The following is a 25306-nucleotide window of genomic DNA, read 5'->3' on the forward strand; positions in this document are numbered from 1 at the left end:
GCCCGGTGGTCTTTGGCTTGTGAGAAGTTGGTTGCAGCGGAGCCGCATGGCCGAAGGGGCGATGCAAAGAGGGAAGTGGGAGAAGAGGAGGAGGTACGTGAGCCGTGTTTCCAGGCAGGCCAGGCTGGCCCGCTTCCCTGCTTGCTTTGTGCCTGGAGAGGAAGAGCCGTGGATGGCGGGCCCCCGTGGCAGCAACATCCCGGAGGTGTGTCCTCAATCCATGCCGTGGCTTCGAGGGTGTGGGTGGCTGGTGTCAGGGGTGGTGGCGAGGGCCCTTAGCAGGGGTAGCAGCCTCTTGCGCCGCCGAAGCAGCCCAGGCCTCCGAAGCCGAAGCCACCGGAGGAGACGGGCACTCCCTGGGAGCTGAGGATGTTGCCCACGGCAGCCGATGAGGAGGATCCGACGGCGGTGTTCTGGGGGAAGGAGCTGAGGATGGGTCCTGGCAGGGTGACCACCACGGTAGAAGGCTGGATGACGACGCGGGAGTCCTCGCACTGCCTGACACAGGGCTCGTTGCAGCTGTTAGCCAGCGGGGTGGGTCCGCAGGGGCGGCAGAAGTCGTAGCAGGCCATGTCTGTGGTGTGGAGGGGCCCTGGAAGAGAGGGTGTTGAGGAAGCGGAGGGGCGTGGGGATGCGAGGGGCGGTGTTGCAGGAGGGCGAGGGAGTGGGGAGGCCCGTTGTGGGTCTGGGGGAAGCGTGGCGGTCAGGGCTGCTGAGGCTGGGGGCAGAGCGTGGTGGAAGAGACGGTGCAGGTGGGGCAGGAGAAGGAGGGGAAGGGGGTTGAGGCTCACCTTGTTGACCGTGGAGGAGAAGGCGTCGGGAGAAGTGTGTGAGAGAGAGAGGTGCTGGGCTGCTTTTATGCCGGTCCTTGAGCGCCCGAGGGGGTGGGGCAGCCTTTGCGCATGACAGCATTTTGCAGCAAGCATGCTGCCTTTGCATGCCACAGCTTCACGAGTAATGAGGCGAGGAGTGTTTTCCTTCCCGCAACGCTCCCTTTTCATGTCCTCCTCTTGAGGATGTGTGCGTCTGACCCTGGCAGCGGCAGCAGCTTTTAAGTGAAAGTAGGTCTTTGGGAGGATTTGCGTGGAAGGTGTGTGTCAGGGCATTGGGCAGACGCGGCCAAAGGGTAGGAGAGGTGGGGTGTCATCAGTGAGGTCATCCCGTGGCAGTCGTGTGGTTTGCGGGTGCGTTGTGAAGAGTGGGCCCCGTTTCCTCAGAGCCCTGGCAGGCTGGTCTGGTCTTTGGAGGTGTGCCAGGCGTGAGACGCTGCCCCTTCCATCGCGTTTGGTCCCCGTCTGCCTTGCTCCCCGCTCGCTAAGGCTGTCTTTGGGCCTGGCCTTTCCCATTGGGTGTGCTCTGTGGGAGTCTCGGTGCCCCTCTTGCTGGTAGGGCTGTGGCTGGGAGAAGGGAGGCTGCCTGTGTGGGCTCGTGGCCCCTTGGTGCCGTCGCTGGGGCTGGGGCTGGGGCTGGCAGTGCAAGGGGGCAGAGGAGGTCTGTTTGCAAGAGCAGGCCGTTGTCCTGGCAGCCCTGGTTCAGAGCTGGCAAGCCCTGTGCTGTGGGGAGCCCTGCCAGGCTCCCCAAAGGCTTGTGTTGGCCCCTCCGTAGCGCTCCCCTTAGCTGGGGCCGGCAAGTTTGCAGCCTGGGCTCTGGCGTGACACAGTGCTTGGGCAGTGGCGTGATGCGCCCAAGGAAGTGCAGCGAAGCTGGTGAAGGCTGTAGAGAAGAAGACTTCCGAGGAGCGGCTGAGGGAGCTGGGGGCGTTTAGTCTGGAGAAAAGGAGGCCTCGGAGAGACGTTATCGCTCTCTACAGCTACCTGAAAGGAGGTTGTAGCGAGGTGGGTGTCAGTCTCTTTTCCCTAGTAACAAGCGATAGGACGAGAGGAAAGGGCCTGGGGTTGTGCCAGGGAAGGTGTCACGACCCAGACTGGACAGACCAGGGAGTCGTGTTTAATTCGAAATTCCCTCCGGCTAAATTAAGGTGAAACGCCACCAAACGATCATTTAAAGATTTTATTCATGACAGAAGCAAAGTGAACTGGGGAGGCGTGGTAGTAGGTGGCAGGGTTTCTCACAGCAGGAATTGGCATAAGACTACTTCTGTAAACCGTGTAACCATATACATCAATTCAGGGAATAAGGAGATCCCTCGCGTTGAGTCACGAGGTTCCGAGCAGACCCCCTTGCTTTCCAGACTCCTCCTCAGGGAAGGGCCCAGGGACGGCTGGATCCACTCTGAGTCTCAGACTTGGTCCACGGTTTATATCTTGAAACGGATGAGGTGTAGGGATTGTGGAATGGAAAAGGAAAGAGAGAAGAAGACAGAGAGAGAAAAAGGAAGAGAGAAAGATTTCAGCGGTCCTGGGTCCAGCGTTGGTTCAGTGAGCCGAGGGGTCCAGTCCCGGTGGGCTTGCGCACCCGGGGCTTCAGTTTGTGTCCTTTTATCATCCTTGGCCCTCCTTCGGGCGGGCACCCAAAGTCGTCAGGTTAACGAGCAGTTTGTGAGCCTTTGGGCTTGGGGGTCCTTTGGGGAGTAACTTCTCCTTCCCTGCAGACACTGCCATTGTTTGATGTTTGTATCAGAACAGCTTAGCAGAACAGGGAGCTGCGCACCCTCCAGCACGCCCTCCCCCTCCTGTTGCTGATGTCTGAGCTGATGGGCTTTTCACCTTGGTTCCTTGCTGTGCAGGGTTTGTCTTTAAGCAGAACTTGCCCCACCACAATGTTTGAGACATTAACTCTTTCAGTCTTTCGCAGATGGTTTAGACTGGCTATTAGGAACAACTTCTTTCCGGAAGGGTTATCAAGCACTGGAACCGGTGGTGGAGTCACCATCCCGGGAGGTTTTGAAAAGCCATGTGGACGTGGCTCTTAGGGATCTGGTTTAGTGGTGGACTTGGTAAATGTCAGGTCAGTGGTTGACTCGATACCGTTAAGGGTCTTTTCCAAACTGAGTGAGTGTGTGATTGTCTGTGGGGCCCCCTGGAAGGGCAGGTGGGTTTCTGGAGAGCCCGTGAATGCGGCGAGAGGCAGAGGGGGAGTGGGAGCGGCAGGCAGGGGAGGTGGTGAGCCAGGGCCTTTGGGGTCTGTAGTTGGGGTGAGCGCCGAGGGGTGAGGCCGTTTCTCTGCAGGGCGTGTGACGGGCAGAAAGAGAATTTGGAGATCGCCAAGGGGAGTTGGAGGCGAGCACGCAGCACGCGTCTGCAGAGCCGAGGCCCTGGAGGTGGTGGACGCGTGCTGAAGGGTTGATGAATGGCAAGGCCTGCCCCGGTTGAGCGGAGGTGAGTGTTTTGCAGGCAGTTTGTCCGGCGAGCAGTGCTCGTTGCTGAGGAAGAGGAAGGGAGGTAGGAAGGAGTGCTGTGCGCCTGGGTGTAGGTAAGTCCACGGGGCGTGACGGGTTGCACCCAGGAATGGCGAGGGAGCTGGCCGATGTCCTTGGGAGGCCCCTCTCCATCCTCTTTGGTAGGTCATGGTGCCTGGGAGCAGTTCCTGATGTCTGGAAGGGAGCTCACAGCCCTCCTATCCTGGGGAATATGAGGAAGGAAGATCTGGGAAAGCAGAGGCTGGTAAGCCTGACGGTGTTCCCAGGGGAGGTGATGGAGAAGATCCTCCCGGAAAGCACTGTTGAGCCCAAGAAGGACAAGAAGGTGATGGGGGAGTGGTCGGCGTGGATTTACGAAGGGGAAATGGTGCTTGACCGACTTCTGTGTCTTCTCTGTGGAAGTGACTAGCTTTGCGGACGAGGAGAGAGCCGTGGCTGGTGTTTACCTGGACTTTTTAGTGACGCCTTTGATGATTTCTCCCCTTGCATGGTCCTAGACCAGCTGAGAAAGTATGGGTTTTGTAAGTGGACGACAGTGAGGCGGACTGCAAAGTGGCTGACGGTCTTTGCCCAGAGGGTTGTGCTCAGTGGACCAAAGTGCAGACGGAGGCAAGTCTCAAGTGGTGTAGCCAAGGGCTCTGGTCTCGGGCCCGCACTGTTCAATGTCCTCATCAATGACCTGGGCACTGGGACGGAGTGTCCCCTCTGGAAGGTGGCAGATGATGCAAAATCCGGCGGAGTAGCTGAGGCACCGGCTGGCTGTGGCACGATTCACAGGGCCCTGGAGAGGCTGGAGAGCAGGGCAGGGAGGAATCTCCTGAGGTTGAATAGGGGGAAATGCAAAGTCCTGCATCTGAGGAGGAATAGCGCTGGGCCCCAGGCCATGCTGGGGTCTGACAGCTTTGCTGACCGTGATCTTGTGGTGCTGGTGGAGAACAAGCTGCCCGCGAGGCAGCAATGCACCCTTGCGTCAAGAGAGGCCAAGAGTCTCCAGGGCGGTGTTGGGCAGAGCGTTGCCAGCAGGTGAGTGGAGGCGATCATGCTCTCTCTTCGGCGCTGGTGAGGCCCCGTGTGGAGTCCTGTGTCCAGCGGAGGGCTCCCCGGTGGAAGAAGGACATGGCCTTAGCGGGGCGAGTCGCGTGGAGGCAGGGCCACCAAGACGCTGAAGGGACTGGAGCACCTTTGCTCTGAGGAGAAGTGGAGAGAGCTGGGAGGCTTTTCAGCCAGCAGGCAAGGCCACGCAGGGGACATGTCATCAACGTGTCTAAATCCCGGATCGGGGGGCCAGCGAGGACAGGGGAGTCAGACTCTTCTCATCGGTGCCCAAGGCCAGGGCGAATCGAGAAAGCTCGACAAGACGTGCCATTTCCTTGGCAGAGAAGGCAGCCCTTTTTCAGTGTGAGGGTGGTGAAACAGTGGAAGCGGTTGCGCAGAGAGGTGTTGGCGTCTCCGTCCTTGGAGATACTGAAAACCTGAGTGGACGTGGTCGTGGACAGCCTGCTGGAGCTGACCCCGCTTGAGCAGGCTGGTTTGGACTAGCTGATGTCCAGAGGTTCCTGGCGCACTAAATGGTTCTGTGTGCTGTGCTTCCGCTTGGTGTGTTGCCCAGAGGGTCGTGCTGGGGAAGAGGGTTGGTGTAGTGCGTGCTGCCCTAGGGAGCTTGCGTCAGAGGCATGGGTGGAAGTGCGTTAGCGTGTCCAAGCCTTTGTTTGGGCAAGTGAAGGGCTTGTGTCAGGGGCTGGGAGCCCCGCTGTGGCAGTCTGCGTGGATGTTGCTGGGGACACGGTTCCTAAGAGAGGTCTTGTAGGCCCTTTGCAGCCAGCCCGCTGGCCTCTTGAGGCCTGGCTTTGTGCTGGGTGAGGTTGGAAGAGCCATGGGAGAAGAAAGGAAGAGGAGGCGTCTCAGGCTGGGATGCAGGAGAACTTTATTGAGAGACAAAAAAAAAGAGCGAAAAGTCAGGAGCGGCAAACGGAAGGGAGCCGGTCTCAGGGGCGAGGAGGGCGAGCGTGAGCCGAGGTCCCTTGTGTGAGCCAGGTCTCGTCAGAGCAGCCAGATCTTCCTGCCCCGCAGTGGGAGCAGCACGCTGGAGTTCGCCCGGTGGTCTTTGGCTTGTGAGAAGTTGGTTGCAGCGGAGCCGCACGGCCGAAGGGGCGATGCAAAGAGGGAAGTGGGAGAAGAGGAGGAGGTACGTGAGCCGTGTTTCCAGGCAGGCCAGGCTGGCCCGCTTCCCTGCTTGCTTTGTGCCTGGAGAGGAAGAGCCGTGGATGGCGGGCCCCCGTGGCAGCAACATCCCGGAGGTGTGTCCTCAATCCATGCCGTGGCTTCGAGGGTGTGGGTGGCTGGTGTCAGGGGTGGTGGCGAGGGCCCTTAGCAGGGGTAGCAGCCTCTTGCGCCGCCGAAGCAGCCCAGGCCTCCGAAGCCGAAGCCACCGGAGGAGACGGGCACTCCCTGGGAGCTGAGGATGTTGCCCACGGCAGCTGATGAGGAGGATCCGACGGCGGTGTTCTGGGGGAAGGAGCTGAGGATGGGTCCTGGCAGGGTGACCACCACGGTAGAAGGCTGGATGACGACGCGGGAGTCCTCGCACTGCCTGACACAGGGCTCGTTGCAGCTGTTAGCCAGCGGGGTGGGTCCGCAGGGGCGGCAGAAGTCGTAGCAGGCCATGTCTGTGGTGTGGAGGGGCCCTGGAAGAGAGGGTGTTGAGGAAGCGGAGGGGCGTGGGGATGCGAGGGGCGGTGTTGCAGGAGGGCGAGGGAGTGGGGAGGCCCGTTGTGGGTCTGGGGGGAGTGTGGCGGTCAGGGCTGCTGAGGCTGGGGGCAGAGCGTGGTGGAAGAGACGGTGCAGGTGGGGCAGGAGAAGGAGGGGAAGGGGGTTGAGGCTCACCTTGTTGACCGTGGAGGAGAAGGCGTCGGGAGAAGTGTGTGAGGGAGAGAGGTGCTGGGCTGCTTTTATGCCGGTCCTTGAGCGCCCGAGGGGGTGGGGCAGCCTTTGCGCATGACAGCATTTTGCAGCAAGCATGCTGCCTTTGCATGCCACAGCTTCACGAGTAATGAGGCGAGGAGTGTTTTCCTTCCCGCAACGCTCCCTTTTCATGTCCTCCTCTTGAGGATGTGTGCGTCTGACCCTGGCAGCGGCGGCAGCTTTTAAGTGAAAGTAGGTCTTTGGGAGGATTTGCGTGGAAGGTGTGTGTCAGGGCATTGGGCAGACGCGGCCAAAGGGTAGGAGAGGTGGGGTGTCATCAGTGAGGTCATCCCGTGGCAGTCGTGTGGTGTGGTTTGCGGGTGCGTTGTGAAGAGTGGGCCCCGTTTCCTCAGAGCCCTGGCAGGCTGGTCTGGTCTTTGGAGGTGTGCCAGGCGTGAGACGCTGCCCCTTCCATCGCGTTTGGTCCCCGTCTGCCTTGCTCCCCGCTCGCTAAGGCTGTCTTCAGGCCTGGCCTTTCCCATTGGGTGTGCTCTGTGGGAGTCTCGGTGCCCCTCTTGCTGGTAGGGCTGTGGCTGGGAGAAGGGAGGCTGCCTGTGTGGGCTCGTGGCCCCTTGGTGCCGTCGCTGGGGCTGGGGCTGGGGCTGGCAGTGCAAGGGGGCAGAGGAGGTCTGTTTGCAAGAGCAGGCCGTTGTCCTGGCAGCCCTGGTTCAGAGCTGGCAAGCCCTGTGCTGTGGGGAGCCCTGCCAGGCTCCCCAAAGGCTTGTGTTGGCCCCTCCGTAGCGCTCCCCTTAGCTGGGGCCGGCAAGTTTGCAGCCTGGGCTCTGGCGTGACACAGTGCTTGGGCAGTGGCGTGATGCGCCCAAGGAAGTGCAGCGAAGCTGGTGAAGGCTGTAGAGAAGAAGACTTCCGAGGAGCGGCTGAGGGAGCTGGGGGCGTTTAGTCTGGAGAAAAGGAGGCCTCGGAGAGACGTTATCGCTCTCTACAGCTACCTGAAAGGAGGTTGTAGCGAGGTGGGTGTCAGTCTCTTTTCCCTAGTAACAAGCGATAGGACGAGAGGAAAGGGCCTGGGGTTGTGCCAGGGAAGGTGTCACGACCCAGACTGGACAGACCAGGGAGTCGTGTTTAATTCGAAATTCCCTCCGGCTAAATTAAGGTGAAACGCCACCAAACGATCATTTAAAGATTTTATTCATGACAGAAGCAAAGTGAACTGGGGAGGCGTGGTAGTAGGTGGCAGGGTTTCTCACAGCAGGAATTGGCATAAGACTACTTCTGTAAACCGTGTAACCATATACATCAATTCAGGGAATAAGGAGATCCCTCGCGTTGAGTCACGAGGTTCCGAGCAGACCCCCTTGCTTTCCAGACTCCTCCTCAGGGAAGGGCCCAGGGACGGCTGGATCCACTCTGAGTCTCAGACTTGGTCCACGGTTTATATCTTGAAACGGATGAGGTGTAGGGATTGTGGAATGGAAAAGGAAAGAGAGAAGAAGACAGAGAGAGAAAAAGGAAGAGAGAAAGATTTCAGCGGTCCTGGGTCCAGCGTTGGTTCAGTGAGCCGAGGGGTCCAGTCCCGGTGGGCTTGCGCACCCGGGGCTTCAGTTTGTGTCCTTTTATCATCCTTGGCCCTCCTTCGGGCGGGCACCCAAAGTCGTCAGGTTAACGAGCAGTTTGTGAGCCTTTGGGCTTGGGGGTCCTTTGGGGAGTAACTTCTCCTTCCCTGCAGACACTGCCATTGTTTGATGTTTGTATCAGAACAGCTTAGCAGAACAGGGAGCTGCGCACCCTCCAGCACGCCCTCCCCCTCCTGTTGCTGATGTCTGAGCTGATGGGCTTTTCACCTTGGTTCCTTGCTGTGCAGGGTTTGTCTTTAAGCAGAACTTGCCCCACCACAATGTTTGAGACATTAACTCTTTCAGTCTTTCGCAGATGGTTTAGACTATTGGCTATTAGGAACAGCTTCTTTCCGGAAGGGTTATCAAGCACTGGAACCGGCTGCCCAGGGAAGTGGTGGAGTCACCATCCCGGGAGGTTTTGAAAAGCCATGTGGACGTGGCTCTTAGGGATCTGGTGTAGTGGTGGACTTGGTAAATGTCAGGTCAGTGGTTGACTCGATACCGTTAAGGGTCTTTTCCAAACTGAGTGAGTGTGTGATTGTCTGTGGGGCCCCCTGGAAGGGCAGGTGGGTTTCTGGAGAGCCCGTGAATGCGGCGAGAGGCAGAGGGGGAGTGGGAGCGGCAGGCAGGGGAGGTGGTGAGCCAGGGCCTTTGGGGTCTGTAGTTGGGGTGAGCGCCGAGGGGTGAGGCCGTTTCTCTGCAGGGCGTGTGACGGGCAGAAGGAGAATTTGGAGATCGCCAAGGGGAGTTGGAGGCGAGCACGCAGCACGCGTCTGCAGAGCCGAGGCCCTGGTGGTGGTGGACGCGTGCCGAAGGGTTGATGAATGGCAAGGCCTGCCCCGGTTGAGCGGAGGTGAGTGTTTTGCAGGCAGTTTGTCCGGCGAGCAGTGCTCGTTGCTGAGGAAGAGGAAGGGAGGTAGGAAGGAGTGCTGTGCGCCTGGGTGTAGGTAAGTCCACGGGGCGTGACGGGTTGCACCCAGGAATGGCGAGGGAGCTGGCCGATGTCCTTGGGAGGCCCCTCTCCATCCTCTTTGGTAGGTCATGGTGCCTGGGAGCAGTTCCTGATGTCTGGAAGGGAGCTCACAGCCCTCCTATCCTGGGGAATATGAGGAAGGAAGATCTGGGAAAGCAGAGGCTGGTAAGCCTGACGGTGTTCCCAGGGGAGGTGATGGAGAAGATCCTCCCGGAAAGCACTGTTGAGCCCAAGAAGGACAAGAAGGTGATGGGGGAGTGGTCGGCGTGGATTTACGAAGGGGAAATGGTGCTTGACCGACTTCTGTGTCTTCTCTGTGGAAGTGACTAGCTTTGTGGACGAGGAGAGAGCCGTGGCTGGTGTTTACCTGGACTTTTTAGTGACGCCTTTGATGATTTCTCCCCTTGCATGGTCCTAGACCAGCTGAGAAAGTATGGGTTTTGTAAGTGGACGACAGTGAGGCGGACTGCAAAGTGGCTGACGGTCTTTGCCCAGAGGGTTGTGCTCAGTGGACCAAAGTGCAGACGGAGGCAAGTCTCAAGTGGTGTAGCCAAGGGCTCTGGTCTCGGGCCCGCACTGTTCAATGTCCTCATCAATGACCTGGGCACTGGGACGGAGTGTCCCCTCTGGAAGGTGGCAGATGATGCAAAATCCGGCGGAGTAGCTGAGGCACCGGCTGGCTGTGGCACGATTCACAGGGCCCTGGAGTGGCTGGAGAGCAGGGCAGGGAGGAATCTCCTGAGGTTGAATAGGGGGAAATGCAAAGTCCTGCATCTGAGGAGGAATAGCGCTGGGCCCCAGGCCATGCTGGGGTCTGACAGCTTTGCTGACCGTGATCTTGTGGTGCTGGTGGAGAACAAGCTGCCCGCGAGGCAGCAATGCACCCTTGCGTCAAGAGAGGCCAAGAGTCTCCAGGGCGGTGTTGGGCAGAGCGTTGCCAGCAGGTGAGTGGAGGCGATCATGCTCTCTCTTCGGCGCTGGTGAGGCCCCGTGTGGAGTCCTGTGTCCAGCGGAGGGCTCCCCGGTGGAAGAAGGACATGGCCTTAGCGGGGCGAGTCGCGTGGAGGCAGGGCCACCAAGACGCTGAAGGGACTGGAGCACCTTTGCTCTGAGGAGAAGTGGAGAGAGCTGGGAGGCTTTTCAGCCAGCAGGCAAGGCCACGCAGGGGACATGTCATCAACGTGTCTAAATCCCGGATCGGGGGGCCAGCGAGGACAGGGGAGTCAGACTCTTCTCATCGGTGCCCAAGGCCAGGGCGAATCGAGAAAGCTCGACAAGACGTGCCATTTCCTTGGCAGAGAAGGCAGCCCTTTTTCAGTGTGAGGGTGGTGAAACAGTGGAAGCGGTTGCGCAGAGAGGTGTTGGCGTCTCCGTCCTTGGAGATACTGAAAACCTGAGTGGACGTGGTCGTGGACAGCCTGCTGGAGCTGACCCCGCTTGAGCAGGCTGGTTTGGACTAGCTGATGTCCAGAGGTTCCTGGCGCACTAAATGGTTCTGTGTGCTGTGCTTCCGCTTGGTGTGTTGCCCAGAGGGTCGTGCTGGGGAAGAGGGTTGGTGTAGTGCGTGCTGCCCTAGGGAGCTTGCGTCAGAGGCATGGGTGGAAGTGCGTTAGCGTGTCCAAGCCTTTGTTTGGGCAAGTGAAGGGCTTGTGTCAGGGGCTGGGAGCCCCGCTGTGGCAGTCTGCGTGGATGTTGCTGGGGACACGGTTCCTAAGAGAGGTCTTGTAGGCCCTTTGCAGCCAGCCCGCTGGCCTCTTGAGGCCTGGCTTTGTGCTGGGTGAGGTTGGAAGAGCCATGGGAGAAGAAAGGAAGAGGAGGCGTCTCAGGCTGGGATGCAGGAGAACTTTATTGAGAGACAAAAAAAAAGAGCGAAAAGTCAGGAGCGGCAAATGGAAGGGAGCCGGTCTCAGGGGCGAGGAGGGCGAGCGTGAGCCGAGGTCCCTTGTGTGAGCCAGGTCTCGTCAGAGCAGCCAGATCTTCCTGCCCCGCAGTGGGAGCAGCACGCTGGAGTTCGCCCGGTGGTCTTTGGCTTGTGAGAAGTTGGTTGCAGCGGAGCCGCATGGCCGAAGGGGCGATGCAAAGAGGGAAGTGGGAGAAGAGGAGGAGGTACGTGAGCCGTGTTTCCAGGCAGGCCAGGCTGGCCCGCTTCCCTGCTTGCTTTGTGCCTGGAGAGGAAGAGCCGTGGATGGCGGGCCCCCGTGGCAGCAACATCCCGGAGGTGTGTCCTCAATCCATGCCGTGGCTTCGAGGGTGTGGGTGGCTGGTGTCAGGGGTGGTGGCGAGGGCCCTTAGCAGGGGTAGCAGCCTCTTGCGCCGCCGAAGCAGCCCAGGCCTCCGAAGCCAAAGCCACCGGAGGAGACGGGCACTCCCTGGGAGCTGAGGATGTTGCCCACGGCAGCCGATGAGGAGGATCCGACGGCGGTGTTCTGGGGGAAGGAGCTGAGGATGGGTCCTGGCAGGGTGACCACCACGGTAGAAGGCTGGATGACGACGCGGGAGTCCTCGCACTGCCTGACACAGGGCTCGTTGCAGCTGTTAGCCAGCGGGGTGGGTCCGCAGGGGCGGCAGAGGTCGTAGCAGGCCATGTCTGTGGTGTGGAGGGGCCCTGGAAGAGAGGGTGTTGAGGAAGCGGAGGGGCGTGGGGATGCGAGGGGCGGTGTTGCAGGAGGGCGAGGGAGTGGGGAGGCCTGTTGTGGGTCTGGGGGGAGTGTGGCGGTCAGGGCTGCTGAGGCTGGGGGCAGAGCGTGGTGGAAGAGACGGTGCAGGTGGGGCAGGAGAAGGAGGGGAAGGGGGTTGAGGCTCACCTTGTTGACCGTGGAGGAGAAGGCGTCGGGAGAAGTGTGTGAGGGAGAGAGGTGCTGGGCTGCTTTTATGCCGGTCCTTGAGCGCCCGAGGGGGTGGGGCAGCCTTTGCGCATGACAGCATTTTGCAGCAAGCATGCTGCCTTTGCATGCCACAGCTTCACGAGTAATGAGGCGAGGCGTGTTTTCCTTCCCGCAACGCTCCCTTTTCATGTCCTCCTCTTGAGGATGTGTGCGTCTGACCCTGGCAGTGGCGGCAGCTTTTAAGTGAAAGTAGGTCTTTGGGAGGATTTGCGTGGAAGGTGTGTGTCAGGGCATTGGGCAGACGCGGCCAAAGGGTAGGAGAGGTGGGGTGTCATCAGTGAGGTCATCCCGTGGCAGTCGTGTGGTTTGCGGGTGGGTTGTGAAGAGTGGGCCCCGTTTCCTCAGAGCCCTGGCAGGCTGGTCTGGTCTTTGGAGGTGTGCCAGGCGTGAGACGCTGCCCCTTCCATTGCGTTTGGTCCCTCTCTGCCTTGCTCCCCGCTCGCTAAGGCTGTCTTCAGGCCTGGCCTTTCTCATTGGGTGTGCTCTGTGGGAGTCTCGGTGCCCCTCTTGCTGGTAGGGCTGCGGCTGGGAGAAGGGAGGCTGCCTGTGTGGGCTCGTGGCCCCTTGGTGCCGTCGCTGGGGCTGGGGCTGGGGCTGGCAGTGCAAGGGGGCAGAGGAGGTCTGTTTGCAAGAGCAGGCCGTTGTCCTGGCAGCCCTGGTTCAGAGCTGGCAAGCCCTGTGCTGTGGGGAGCCCTGCCAGGCTCCCCAAAGGCTTGTGTTGGCCCCTCCGTAGCGCTCCCCTTAGCTGGGGCCGGCAAGTTTGCAGCCTGGGCTCTGGCGTGACACAGTGCTTGGGCAGTGGCGTGATGCGCCCAAGGAAGTGCAGCGAAGCTGGTGAAGGCTGTAGAGAAGAAGACTTCCGAGGAGCGGCTGAGGGAGCTGGGGGCGTTTAGTCTGGAGAAAAGGAGGCCTCGGAGAGACGTTATCGCTCTCTACAGCTACCTGAAAGGAGGTTGTAGCGAGGTGGGTGTCAGTCTCTTTTCCCTAGTAACAAGCGATAGGACGAGAGGAAAGGGCCTGGGGTTGTGCCAGGGAAGGTGTCACGACCCAGACTGGACAGACCAGGGAGTCGTGTTTAATTCGAAATTCCCTCCGGCTAAATTAAGGTGAAACGCCACCAAACGATCGTTTAAAGATTTTATTCATGACAGAAGCAAAGTGAACTGGGGAGGCGTGGTAGTAGGTGGCAGGGTTTCTCACAGCAGGAATTGGCATAAGACTACTTCTGTAAACCGTGTAACCATATACATCAATTCAGGGAATAAGGAGATCCCTCGCGTTGAGTCACGAGGTTCCGAGCAGACCCCCTTGCTTTCCAGACTCCTCCTCAGGGAAGGGCCCAGGGACGGCTGGATCCACTCTGAGTCTCAGACTTGGTCCACGGTTTATATCTTGAAACGGATGAGGTGTAGGGATTGTGGAATGGAAAAGGAAAGAGAGAAGAAGACAGAGAGAGAAAAAGGAAGAGAGAAAGATTTCAGCGGTCCTGGGTCCAGCGTTGGTTCAGTGAGCCGAGGGGTCCAGTCCCGGTGGGCTTGCGCACCCGGGGCTTCAGTTTGTGTCCTTTTATCATCCTTGGCCCTCCTTCGGGCGGGCACCCAAAGTCGTCAGGTTAACGAGCAGTTTGTGAGCCTTTGGGCTTGGGGGTCCTTTGGGGAGTAACTTCTCCTTCCCTGCAGACACTGCCATTGTTTGATGTTTGTATCAGAACAGCTTAGCAGAACAGGGAGCTGCGCACCCTCCAGCACGCCCTCCCCCTCCTGTTGCTGATGTCTGAGCTGATGGGCTTTTCACCTTGGTTCCTTGCTGTGCAGGGTTTGTCTTTAAGCAGAACTTGCCCCACCACAATGTTTGAGACATTAACTCTTTCAGTCTTTCGCAGATGGTTTAGACTATTGGCTATTAGGAACAGCTTCTTTCCGGAAGGGTTATCAAGCACTGGAACCGGCTGCCCAGGGAAGTGGTGGAGTCACCATCCCGGGAGGTTTTGAAAAGCCATGTGGACGTGGCTCTTAGGGATCTGGTGTAGTGGTGGACTTGGTAAATGTCAGGTCAGTGGTTGACTCGATACCATTAAGGGTCTTTTCCAAACTGAGTGAGTGTGTGATTGTCTGTGGGGCCCCCTGGAAGGGCAGGTGGGTTTCTGGAGAGCCCGTGAATGCGGCGAGAGGCAGAGGGGGAGTGGGAGCGGCAGGCAGGGGAGGTGGTGAGCCAGGGCCTTTGGGGTCTGTAGTTGGGGTGAGCGCCGAGGGGTGAGGCCGTTTCTCTGCAGGGCGTGTGACGGGCAGAAGGAGAATTTGGAGATCGCCAAGGGGAGTTGGAGGCGAGCACGCAGCACGCGTCTGCAGAGCCGAGGCCCTGGTGGTGGTGGACGCGTGCCGAAGGGTTGATGAATGGCAAGGCCTGCCCCGGTTGAGCGGAGGTGAGTGTTTTGCAGGCAGTTTGTCCGGCGAGCAGTGCTCGTTGCTGAGGAAGAGGAAGGGAGGTAGGAAGGAGTGCTGTGCGCCTGGGTGTAGGTAAGTCCACGGGGCGTGACGGGTTGCACCCAGGAATGGCGAGGGAGCTGGCCGATGTCCTTGGGAGGCCCCTCTCCATCCTCTTTGGTAGGTCATGGTGCCTGGGAGCAGTTCCTGATGTCTGGAAGGGAGCTCACAGCCCTCCTATCCTGGGGAATATGAGGAAGGAAGATCTGGGAAAGCAGAGGCTGGTAAGCCTGACGGTGTTCCCAGGGGAGGTGATGGAGAAGATCCTCCCGGAAAGCACTGTTGAGCCCAAGAAGGACAAGAAGGTGATGGGGGAGTGGTCGGCGTGGATTTACGAAGGGGAAATGGTGCTTGACCGACTTCTGTGTCTTCTCTGTGGAAGTGACTAGCTTTGTGGACGAGGAGAGAGCCGTGGCTGGTGTTTACCTGGACTTTTTAGTGACGCCTTTGATGATTTCTCCCCTTGCATGGTCCTAGACCAGCTGAGAAAGTATGGGTTTTGTAAGTGGACGACAGTGAGGCGGACTGCAAAGTGGCTGACGGTCTTTGCCCAGAGGGTTGTGCTCAGTGGACCAAAGTGCAGACGGAGGCAAGTCTCAAGTGGTGTAGCCAAGGGCTCTGGTCTCGGGCCCGCACTGTTCAATGTCCTCATCAATGACCTGGGCACTGGGACGGAGTGTCCCCTCTGGAAGGTGGCAGATGATGCAAAATCCGGCGGAGTAGCTGAGGCACCGGCTGGCTGTGGCACGATTCACAGGGCCCTGGAGTGGCTGGAGAGCAGGGCAGGGAGGAATCTCCTGAGGTTGAATAGGGGGAAATGCAAAGTCCTGCATCTGAGGAGGAATAGCGCTGGGCCCCAGGCCATGCTGGGGTCTGACAGCTTTGCTGACCGTGATCTTGTGGTGCTGGTGGAGAACAAGCTGCCCGCGAGGCAGCAATGCACCCTTGCGTCAAGAGAGGCCAAGAGTCTCCAGGGCGGTGTTGGGCAGAGCGTTGCCAGCAGGTGAGTGGAGGCGATCATGCTCTCTCTTCGGCGCTGGTGAGGCCCCGTGTGGAGTCCTGTGTCCAGCGGAGGGCTCCCCGGTGGAAGAAGGACATGGCCTTAGCGGGGCGAGTCGCGTGGAGGCAGGGCCACCAAGACGCTGAAGGGACTGGAGCACCTTTGCTCTGAGGAGAAGTGGAGAGAGCTGGGAGGCTTTTCAGCCAGCAGGCAAGGCCACGCAGGGGACATGTCATCAACGTGTCTAAATCCCGGATCGGGGGGCCAGCGAGGACAGGGGAGTCAGACTCTTCTCATCGGTGCCCAAGGCCAGGGCGAATCGAGAAAGCTCGACAAGACGTGCCATTTCCTTGGCAGAGAAGGCAGCCCTTTTTCAGTGTGAGGGTGGTGAAACAGTGGAAGCGGTTGCGCAGAGAGGTGTTGGCGTCTCCGTCCTTGGAGATACTGAAAACCTGAGTGGACGTGGTCGTGGACAGCCTGCTGGAGCTGACCCCGCTTGAGCAGGCTGGTTTGGACTAGCTGATGTCCAGAGGTTCCTGGCGCACTAAATGGTTCTGTGTGCTGTGCTTCCGCTTGGTGTGTTGCCCAGAGGGTCGTGCTGGGGAAGAGGGTTGGTGTAGTGCGTGCTGCCCTAGGGAGCTTGCGTCAGAGGCATGGGTGGAAGTGCGTTAGCGTGTCCAAGCCTTTGTTTGGGCAAGTGAAGGGCTTGTGTCAGGGGCTGGGAGCCCCGCTGTGGCAGTCTGCGTGGATGTTGCTGGGGACACGGTTCCTAAGAGAGGTCTTGTAGGCCCTTTGCAGCCAGCCCGCTGGCCTCTTGAGGCCTGGCTTTGTGCTGGGTGAGGTTGGAAGAGCCATGGGAGAAGAAAGGAAGAGGAGGCGTCTCAGGCTGGGATGCAGGAGAACTTTATTGAGAGACAAAAAAAAAGAGCGAAAAGTCAGGAGCGGCAAACGGAAGGGAGCCGGTCTCAGGGGCGAGGAGGGCGAGCGTGAGCCGAGGTCCCTTGTGTGAGCCAGGTCTCGTCAGAGCAGCCAGATCTTCCTGCCCCGCAGTGGGAGCAGCACGCTGGAGTTCGCCCGGTGGTCTTTGGCTTGTGAGAAGTTGGTTGCAGCGGAGCCGCACGGCCGAAGGGGCGATGCAAAGAGGGAAGTGGGAGAAGAGGAGGAGGTACGTGAGCCGTGTTTCCAGGCAGGCCAGGCTGGCCCGCTTCCCTGCTTGCTTTGTGCCTGGAGAGGAAGAGCCGTGGATGGCGGGCCCCCGTGGCAGCAACATCCCGGAGGTGTGTCCTCAATCCATGCCGTGGCTTCGAGGGTGTGGGTGGCTGGTGTCAGGGGTGGTGGCGAGGGCCCTTAGCAGGGGTAGCAGCCTCTTGCGCCGCCGAAGCAGCCCAGGCCTCCGAAGCCGAAGCCACCGGAGGAGACGGGCACTCCCTGGGAGCTGAGGATGTTGCCCACGGCAGCCGATGAGGAGGATCCGACGGCGGTGTTCTGGGGGAAGGAGCTGAGGATGGGTCCTGGCAGGGTGACCACCACGGTAGAAGGCTGGATGACGACGCGGGAGTCCTCGCACTGCCTGACACAGGGCTCGTTGCAGCTGTTAGCCAGCGGGGTGGGTCCGCAGGGGCGGCAGAGGTCGTAGCAGGCCATGTCTGTGGTGTGGAGGGGCCCTGGAAGAGAGGGTGTTGAGGAAGCGGAGGGGCGTGGGGATGCGAGGGGCGGTGTTGCAGGAGGGCGAGGGAGTGGGGAGGCCTGTTGTGGGTCTGGGGGGAGTGTGGCGGTCAGGGCTGCTGAGGCTGGGGGCAGAGCGTGGTGGAAGAGACGGTGCAGGTGGGGCAGGAGAAGGAGGGGAAGGGGGTTGAGGCTCACCTTGTTGACCGTGGAGGAGAAGGCGTCGGGAGAAGTGTGTGAGGGAGAGAGGTGCTGGGCTGCTTTTATGCCGGTCCTTGAGCGCCCGAGGGGGTGGGGCAGCCTTTGCGCATGACAGCATTTTGCAGCAAGCATGCTGCCTTTGCATGCCACAGCTTCACGAGTAATGAGGCGAGGAGTGTTTTCCTTCCCGCAACGCTCCCTTTTCATGTCCTCCTCTTGAGGATGTGTGCGTCTGACCCTGGCAGCGGCGGCAGCTTTTAAGTGAAAGTAGGTCTTTGGGAGGATTTGCGTGGAAGGTGTGTGTCAGGGCATTGGGCAGACGCGGCCAAAGGGTAGGAGAGGTGGGGTGTCATCAGTGAGGTCATCCCGTGGCAGTCGTGTGGTGTGGTTTGCGGGTGCGTTGTGAAGAGTGGGCCCCGTTTCCTCAGAGCCCTGGCAGGCTGGTCTGGTCTTTGGAGGTGTGCCAGGCGTGAGACGCTGCCCCTTCCATCGCGTTTGGTCCCCATCTGCCTTGCTCCCCGCTCGCTAAGGCTGTCTTCAGGCCTGGCCTTTCCCATTGGGTGTGCTCTGTGGGAGTCTCGGTGCCCCTCTTGCTGGTAGGGCTGTGGCTGGGAGAAGGGAGGCTGCCTGTGTGGGCTCGTGGCCCCTTGGTGCCGTCGCTGGGGCTGGGGCTGGCAGTGCAAGGGGGCAGAGGAGGTCTGTTTGCAAGAGCAGGCCGTTGTCCTGGCAGCCCTGGTTCAGAGCTGGCAAGCCCTGTGCTGTGGGGAGCCCTGCCAGGCTCCCCAAAGGCTTGTGTTGGCCCCTCCGTAGCGCTCCCCTTAGCTGGGGCCGGCAAGTTTGCAGCCTGGGCTCTGGCGTGACACAGTGCTTGGGCAGTGGCGTGATGCGCCCAAGGAAGTGCAGCGAAGCTGGTGAAGGCTGTAGAGAAGAAGACTTCCGAGGAGCGGCTGAGGGAGCTGGGGGCGTTTAGTCTGGAGAAAAGGAGGCCTCGGAGAGACGTTATCGCTCTCTACAGCTACCTGAAAGGAGGTTGTAGCGAGGTGGGTGTCAGTCTCTTTTCCCTAGTAACAAGCGATAGGACGAGAGGAAAGGGCCTGGGGTTGTGCCAGGGAAGGTGTCACGACCCAGACTGGACAGACCAGGGAGTCGTGTTTAATTCGAAATTCCCTCCGGCTAAATTAAGGTGAAACGCCACCAAACGATCATTTAAAGATTTTATTCATGACAGAAGCAAAGTGAACTGGGGAGGCGTGGTAGTAGGTGGCAGGGTTTCTCACAGCAGGAATTGGCATAAGACTACTTCTGTAAACCGTGTAACCATATACATCAATTCAGGGAATAAGGAGATCCCTCGCGTTGAGTCACGAGGTTCCGAGCAGACCCCCTTGCTTTCCAGACTCCTCCTCAGGGAAGGGCCCAGGGACGGCTGGATCCACTCTGAGTCTCAGACTTGGTCCACGGTTTATATCTTGAAACGGATGAGGTGTAGGGATTGTGGAATGGAAAAGGAAAGAGAGAAGAAGACAGAGAGAGAAAAAGGAAGAGAGAAAGATTTCAGCGGTCCTGGGTCCAGCGTTGGTTCAGTGAGCCGAGGGGTCCAGTCCCGGTGGGCTTGCGCACCCGGGGCTTCAGTTTGTGTCCTTTTATCATCCTTGGCCCTCCTTCGGGCGGGCACCCAAAGTCGTCAGGTTAACGAGCAGTTTGTGAGCCTTTGGGCTTGGGGGTCCTTTGGGGAGTAACTTCTCCTTCCCTGCAGACACTGCCATTGTTTGATGTTTGTATCAGAACAGCTTAGCAGAACAGGGAGCTGCGCACCCTCCAGCACGCCCTCCCCCTCCTGTTGCTGATGTCTGAGCTGATGGGCTTTTCACCTTGGTTCCTTGCTGTGCAGGGTTTGTCTTTAAGCAGAACTTGCCCCACCACAATGTTTGAGACATTAACTCTTTCAGTCTTTCGCAGATGGTTTAGACTATTGGCTATTAGGAACAGCTTCTTTCCGGAAGGGTTATCAAGCACTGGAACCGGCTGCCCAGGGAAGTGGTGGAGTCACCATCCCGGGAGGTTTTGAAAAGCCATGTGGACGTGGCTCTTAGGGATCTGGTGTAGTGGTGGACTTGGTAAATGTCAGGTCAGTGGTTGACTCGATACCATTAAGGGTCTTTTCCAAACTGAGTGAGTGTGTGATTGTCTGTGGGGCCCCCTGGAAGGGCAGGTGGGTTTCTGGAGAGCCCGTGAATGCGGCGAGAGGCAGAGGGGGAGTGGGAGCGGCAGGCAGGGGAGGTGGTGAGCCAGGGCCTTTGGGGTCTGTAGTTGGGGTGAGCGCCGAGGGGTGAGGCCGTTTCTCTGCAGGGCGTGTGACGGGCAGAAGGAGAATTTGGAGATCGCCAAGGGGAGTTGGAGGCGAGCACGCAGCACGCGTCTGCAGAGCCGAGGCCCTGGTGGTGGTGGACGCGTGCCGAAGGGTTGATGAATGGCAAGGCCTGCCCCGGTTGAGCGGAGGTGAGTGTTTTGCAGGCAGTTTGTCCGGCGAGCAGTGCTCGTTGCTGAGGAAGAGGAAGGGAGGTAGGAAGGAGTGCTGTGCGCCTGGGTGTAGGTAAGTCCACGGGGCGTGACGGGTTGCACCCAGGAATGGCGAGGGAGCTGGCCGATGTCCTTGGGAGGCCCCTCTCCATCCTCTTTGGTAGGTCATGGTGCCTGGGAGCAGTTCCTGATGTCTGGAAGGGAGCTCACAGCCCTCCTATCCTGGGGAATATGAGGAAGGAAGATCTGGGAAAGCAGAGGCTGGTAAGCCTGACGGTGTTCCCAGGGGAGGTGATGGAGAAGATCCTCCCGGAAAGCACTGTTGAGCCCAAGAAGGACAAGAAGGTGATGGGGGAGTGGTCGGCGTGGATTTACGAAGGGGAAATGGTGCTTGACCGACTTCTGTGTCTTCTCTGTGGAAGTGACTAGCTTTGCGGACGAGGAGAGAGCCGTGGCTGGTGTTTACCTGGACTTTTTAGTGACGCCTTTGATGATTTCTCCCCTTGCATGGTCCTAGACCAGCTGAGAAAGTATGGGTTTTGTAAGTGGACGACAGTGAGGCGGACTGCAAAGTGGCTGACGGTCTTTGCCCAGAGGGTTGTGCTCAGTGGACCAAAGTGCAGACGGAGGCAAGTCTCAAGTGGTGTAGCCAAGGGCTCTGGTCTCGGGCCCGCACTGTTCAATGTCCTCATCAATGACCTGGGCACTGGGACGGAGTGTCCCCTCTGGAAGGTGGCAGATGATGCAAAATCCGGCGGAGTAGCTGAGGCACCGGCTGGCTGTGGCACGATTCACAGGGCCCTGGAGTGGCTGGAGAGCAGGGCAGGGAGGAATCTCCTGAGGTTGAATAGGGGGAAATGCAAAGTCCTGCATCTGAGGAGGAATAGCGCTGGGCCCCAGGCCATGCTGGGGTCTGACAGCTTTGCTGACCGTGATCTTGTGGTGCTGGTGGAGAACAAGCTGCCCGCGAGGCAGCAATGCACCCTTGCGTCAAGAGAGGCCAAGAGTCTCCAGGGCGGTGTTGGGCAGAGCGTTGCCAGCAGGTGAGTGGAGGCGATCATGCTCTCTCTTCGGCGCTGGTGAGGCCCCGTGTGGAGTCCTGTGTCCAGCGGAGGGCTCCCCGGTGGAAGAAGGACATGGCCTTAGCGGGGCGAGTCGCGTGGAGGCAGGGCCACCAAGACGCTGAAGGGACTGGAGCACCTTTGCTCTGAGGAGAAGTGGAGAGAGCTGGGAGGCTTTTCAGCCAGCAGGCAAGGCCACGCAGGGGACATGTCATCAACGTGTCTAAATCCCGGATCGGGGGGCCAGCGAGGACAGGGGAGTCAGACTCTTCTCATCGGTGCCCAAGGCCAGGGCGAATCGAGAAAGCTCGACAAGACGTGCCATTTCCTTGGCAGAGAAGGCAGCCCTTTTTCAGTGTGAGGGTGGTGAAACAGTGGAAGCGGTTGCGCAGAGAGGTGTTGGCGTCTCCGTCCTTGGAGATACTGAAAACCTGAGTGGACGTGGTTGTGGACAGCCTGCTGGAGCTGACCCCGCTTGAGCAGGCTGGTTTGGACTAGCTGATGTCCAGAGGTTCCTGGCGCACTAAATGGTTCTGTGTGCTGTGCTTCCGCTTGGTGTGTTGCCCAGAGGGTCGTGCTGGGGAAGAGGGTTGGTGTAGTGCGTGCTGCCCTAGGGAGCTTGCGTCAGAGGCATGGGTGGAAGTGCGTTAGCGTGTCCAAGCCTTTGTTTGGGCAAGTGAAGGGCTTGTGTCAGGGGCTGGGAGCCCCGCTGTGGCAGTCTGCGTGGATGTTGCTGGGGACACGGTTCCTAAGAGAGGTCTTGTAGGCCCTTTGCAGCCAGCCCGCTGGCCTCTTGAGGCCTGGCTTTGTGCTGGGTGAGGTTGGAAGAGCCATGGGAGAAGAAAGGAAGAGGAGGCGTCTCAGGCTGGGATGCAGGAGAACTTTATTGAGAGACAAAAAAAAAGAGCGAAAAGTCAGGAGCGGCAAACGGAAGGGAGCCGGTCTCAGGGGCGAGGAGGGCGAGCGTGAGCCGAGGTCCCTTGTGTGAGCCAGGTCTCGTCAGAGCAGCCAGATCTTCCTGCCCCGCAGTGGGAGCAGCACGCTGGAGTTCGCCCGGTGGTCTTTGGCTTGTGAGAAGTTGGTTGCAGCGGAGCCGCACGGCCGAAGGGGCGATGCAAAGAGGGAAGTGGGAGAAGAGGAGGAGGTACGTGAGCCGTGTTTCCAGGCAGGCCAGGCTGGCCCGCTTCCCTGCTTGCTTTGTGCCTGGAGAGGAAGAGCCGTGGATGGCGGGCCCCCGTGGCAGCAACATCCCGGAGGTGTGTCCTCAATCCATGCCGTGGCTTCGAGGGTGTGGGTGGCTGGTGTCAGGGGTGGTGGCGAGGGCCCTTAGCAGGGGTAGCAGCCTCTTGCGCCGCCGAAGCAGCCCAGGCCTCCGAAGCCGAAGCCACCGGAGGAGACGGGCACTCCCTGGGAGCTGAGGATGTTGCCCACGGCAGCCGATGAGGAGGATCCGACGGCGGTGTTCTGGGGGAAGGAGCTGAGGATGGGTCCTGGCAGGGTGACCACCACGGTAGAAGGCTGGATGACGACGCGGGAGTCCTCGCACTGCCTGACACAGGGCTCGTTGCAGCTGTTAGCCAGCGGGGTGGGTCCGCAGGGGCGGCAGAGGTCGTAGCAGGCCATGTCTGTGGTGTGGAGGGGCCCTGGAAGAGAGGGTGTTGAGGAAGCGGAGGGGCGTGGGGATGCGAGGGGCGGTGTTGCAGGAGGGCGAGGGAGTGGGGAGGCCTGTTGTGGGTCTGGGGGGAGTGTGGCGGTCAGGGCTGCTGAGGCTGGGGGCAGAGCGTGGTGGAAGAGACGGTGCAGGTGGGGCAGGAGAAGGAGGGGAAGGGGGTTGAGGCTCACCTTGTTGACCGTGGAGGAGAAGGCGTCGGGAGAAGTGTGTGAGGGAGAGAGGTGCTGGGCTGCTTTTATGCCGGTCCTTGAGCGCCCGAGGGGGTGGGGCAGCCTTTGCGCATGACAGCATTTTGCAGCAAGCATGCTGCCTTTGCATGCCACAGCTTCACGAGTAATGAGGCGAGGAGTGTTTTCCTTCCCGCAACGCTCCCTTTTCATGTCCTCCTCTTGAGGATGTGTGCGTCTGACCCTGGCAGCGGCGGCAGCTTTTAAGTGAAAGTAGGTCTTTGGGAGGATTTGCGTGGAAGGTGTGTGTCAGGGCATTGGGCAGACGCGGCCAAAGGGTAGGAGAGGTGGGGTGTCATCAGTGAGGTCATCCCGTGGCAGTCGTGTGGTGTGGTTTGCGGGTGCGTTGTGAAGAGTGGGCCCCGTTTCCTCAGAGCCCTGGCAGGCTGGTCTGGTCTTTGGAGGTGTGCCAGGCGTGAGACGCTGCCCCTTCCATCGCGTTTGGTCCCCATCTGCCTTGCTCCCCGCTCGCTAAGGCTGTCTTCAGGCCTGGCCTTTCCCATTGGGTGTGCTCTGTGGGAGTCTCGGTGCCCCTCTTGCTGGTAGGGCTGTGGCTGGGAGAAGGGAGGCTGCCTGTGTGGGCTCGTGGCCCCTTGGTGCCGTCGCTGGGGCTGGGGCTGGCAGTGCAAGGGGGCAGAGGAGGTCTGTTTGCAAGAGCAGGCCGTTGTCCTGGCAGCCCTGGTTCAGAGCTGGCAAGCCCTGTGCTGTGGGGAGCCCTGCCAGGCTCCCCAAAGGCTTGTGTTGGCCCCTCCGTAGCGCTCCCCTTAGCTGGGGCCGGCAAGTTTGCAGCCTGGGCTCTGGCGTGACACAGTGCTTGGGCAGTGGCGTGATGCGCCCAAGGAAGTGCAGCGAAGCTGGTGAAGGCTGTAGAGAAGAAGACTTCCGAGGAGCGGCTGAGGGAGCTGGGGGCGTTTAGTCTGGAGAAAAGGAGGCCTCGGAGAGACGTTATCGCTCTCTACAGCTACCTGAAAGGAGGTTGTAGCGAGGTGGGTGTCAGTCTCTTTTCCCTAGTAACAAGCGATAGGACGAGAGGAAAGGGCCTGGGGTTGTGCCAGGGAAGGTGTCACGACCCAGACTGGACAGACCAGGGAGTCGTGTTTAATTCGAAATTCCCTCCGGCTAAATTAAGGTGAAACGCCACCAAACGATCATTTAAAGATTTTATTCATGACAGAAGCAAAGTGAACTGGGGAGGCGTGGTAGTAGGTGGCAGGGTTTCTCACAGCAGGAATTGGCATAAGACTACTTCTGTAAACCGTGTAACCATATACATCAATTCAGGGAATAAGGAGATCCCTCGCGTTGAGTCACGAGGTTCCGAGCAGACCCCCTTGCTTTCCAGACTCCTCCTCAGGGAAGGGCCCAGGGACGGCTGGATCCACTCTGAGTCTCAGACTTGGTCCACGGTTTATATCTTGAAACGGATGAGGTGTAGGGATTGTGGAATGGAAAAGGAAAGAGAGAAGAAGACAGAGAGAGAAAAAGGAAGAGAGAAAGATTTCAGCGGTCCTGGGTCCAGCGTTGGTTCAGTGAGCCGAGGGGTCCAGTCCCGGTGGGCTTGCGCACCCGGGGCTTCAGTTTGTGTCCTTTTATCATCCTTGGCCCTCCTTCGGGCGGGCACCCAAAGTCGTCAGGTTAACGAGCAGTTTGTGAGCCTTTGGGCTTGGGGGTCCTTTGGGGAGTAACTTCTCCTTCCCTGCAGACACTGCCATTGTTTGATGTTTGTATCAGAACAGCTTAGCAGAACAGGGAGCTGCGCACCCTCCAGCACGCCCTCCCCCTCCTGTTGCTGATGTCTGAGCTGATGGGCTTTTCACCTTGGTTCCTTGCTGTGCAGGGTTTGTCTTTAAGCAGAACTTGCCCCACCACAATGTTTGAGACATTAACTCTTTCAGTCTTTCGCAGATGGTTTAGACTATTGGCTATTAGGAACAGCTTCTTTCCGGAAGGGTTATCAAGCACTGGAACCGGCTGCCCAGGGAAGTGGTGGAGTCACCATCCCGGGAGGTTTTGAAAAGCCATGTGGACGTGGCTCTTAGGGATCTGGTGTAGTGGTGGACTTGGTAAATGTCAGGTCAGTGGTTGACTCGATACCATTAAGGGTCTTTTCCAAACTGAGTGAGTGTGTGATTGTCTGTGGGGCCCCCTGGAAGGGCAGGTGGGTTTCTGGAGAGCCCGTGAATGCGGCGAGAGGCAGAGGGGGAGTGGGAGCGGCAGGCAGGGGAGGTGGTGAGCCAGGGCCTTTGGGGTCTGTAGTTGGGGTGAGCGCCGAGGGGTGAGGCCGTTTCTCTGCAGGGCGTGTGACGGGCAGAAGGAGAATTTGGAGATCGCCAAGGGGAGTTGGAGGCGAGCACGCAGCACGCGTCTGCAGAGCCGAGGCCCTGGTGGTGGTGGACGCGTGCCGAAGGGTTGATGAATGGCAAGGCCTGCCCCGGTTGAGCGGAGGTGAGTGTTTTGCAGGCAGTTTGTCCGGCGAGCAGTGCTCGTTGCTGAGGAAGAGGAAGGGAGGTAGGAAGGAGTGCTGTGCGCCTGGGTGTAGGTAAGTCCACGGGGCGTGACGGGTTGCACCCAGGAATGGCGAGGGAGCTGGCCGATGTCCTTGGGAGGCCCCTCTCCATCCTCTTTGGTAGGTCATGGTGCCTGGGAGCAGTTCCTGATGTCTGGAAGGGAGCTCACAGCCCTCCTATCCTGGGGAATATGAGGAAGGAAGATCTGGGAAAGCAGAGGCTGGTAAGCCTGACGGTGTTCCTAGGGGAGGTGAT

The 25306-nt window shown here is 59.4% G+C and overlaps 5 protein-coding genes across 10 annotated transcripts; all 5 read right to left on the minus strand.

The window, feature by feature from the left end:
• Nucleotides 1-275: 275 nt before the first annotated feature.
• LOC128141980 (feather keratin 1-like) lies at nucleotides 276-939 on the minus strand. 2 transcript variants are annotated; one of them, XM_052787477.1, is made up of 2 exons: nucleotides 792-939; nucleotides 276-592 (listed from the first exon to the last, which is right to left on the minus strand). In XM_052787477.1, exons 1-2 carry the CDS (start codon nucleotides 937-939, stop codon nucleotides 276-278), a joined length of 465 nt encoding a protein of 154 aa, XP_052643437.1. The 2 variants fall into 2 exon arrangements, with proteins under 2 accessions (XP_052643437.1, XP_052643438.1); XM_052787478.1 differs by having other exon boundaries at nucleotides 801-852.
• Nucleotides 940-5686: 4747 nt separating this feature from the next.
• Nucleotides 5687-6372, minus strand: LOC128142434 (feather keratin 1-like). Of its 2 annotated transcripts, none has more exons than XM_052788508.1 (2): nucleotides 6212-6372; nucleotides 5687-6003 (listed from the first exon to the last, which is right to left on the minus strand). In XM_052788508.1, the coding sequence occupies exons 1-2, from the start codon at nucleotides 6348-6350 to the stop codon at nucleotides 5687-5689; spliced, it is 456 nt and encodes a 151-aa protein (XP_052644468.1). In that variant the 5' UTR covers nucleotides 6351-6372. The 2 variants fall into 2 exon arrangements, with proteins under 2 accessions (XP_052644468.1, XP_052644467.1); XM_052788507.1 differs by having other exon boundaries at nucleotides 6203-6372.
• A 4746-nt stretch (nucleotides 6373-11118) lies between these two features.
• LOC128142435 (feather keratin 1-like) lies at nucleotides 11119-11782 on the minus strand. 2 transcript variants are annotated; one of them, XM_052788509.1, is made up of 2 exons: nucleotides 11635-11782; nucleotides 11119-11435 (listed from the first exon to the last, which is right to left on the minus strand). In XM_052788509.1, exons 1-2 carry the CDS (start codon nucleotides 11780-11782, stop codon nucleotides 11119-11121), a joined length of 465 nt encoding a protein of 154 aa, XP_052644469.1. The 2 variants fall into 2 exon arrangements, with proteins under 2 accessions (XP_052644469.1, XP_052644470.1); XM_052788510.1 differs by having other exon boundaries at nucleotides 11644-11686.
• A 4763-nt stretch (nucleotides 11783-16545) lies between these two features.
• On the minus strand, nucleotides 16546-17231 carry LOC128142430 (feather keratin 1-like). Of its 2 annotated transcripts, none has more exons than XM_052788501.1 (2): nucleotides 17071-17231; nucleotides 16546-16862 (listed from the first exon to the last, which is right to left on the minus strand). In XM_052788501.1, exons 1-2 carry the CDS (start codon nucleotides 17207-17209, stop codon nucleotides 16546-16548), a joined length of 456 nt encoding a protein of 151 aa, XP_052644461.1. In that variant the 5' UTR covers nucleotides 17210-17231. The 2 variants fall into 2 exon arrangements, with proteins under 2 accessions (XP_052644461.1, XP_052644460.1); XM_052788500.1 differs by having other exon boundaries at nucleotides 17062-17231.
• A 4740-nt stretch (nucleotides 17232-21971) lies between these two features.
• Nucleotides 21972-22657, minus strand: LOC128142431 (feather keratin 1-like). Of its 2 annotated transcripts, none has more exons than XM_052788503.1 (2): nucleotides 22497-22657; nucleotides 21972-22288 (listed from the first exon to the last, which is right to left on the minus strand). In XM_052788503.1, the coding sequence occupies exons 1-2, from the start codon at nucleotides 22633-22635 to the stop codon at nucleotides 21972-21974; spliced, it is 456 nt and encodes a 151-aa protein (XP_052644463.1). In that variant the 5' UTR covers nucleotides 22636-22657. The 2 variants fall into 2 exon arrangements, with proteins under 2 accessions (XP_052644463.1, XP_052644462.1); XM_052788502.1 differs by having other exon boundaries at nucleotides 22488-22657.
• Nucleotides 22658-25306: the final 2649 nt, after the last annotated feature.

This window comes from Harpia harpyja, chromosome 5 (genome assembly GCF_026419915.1).
Source record: "Harpia harpyja isolate bHarHar1 chromosome 5, bHarHar1 primary haplotype, whole genome shotgun sequence".
NCBI lineage: Eukaryota > Metazoa > Chordata > Aves > Accipitriformes > Accipitridae > Harpia > Harpia harpyja.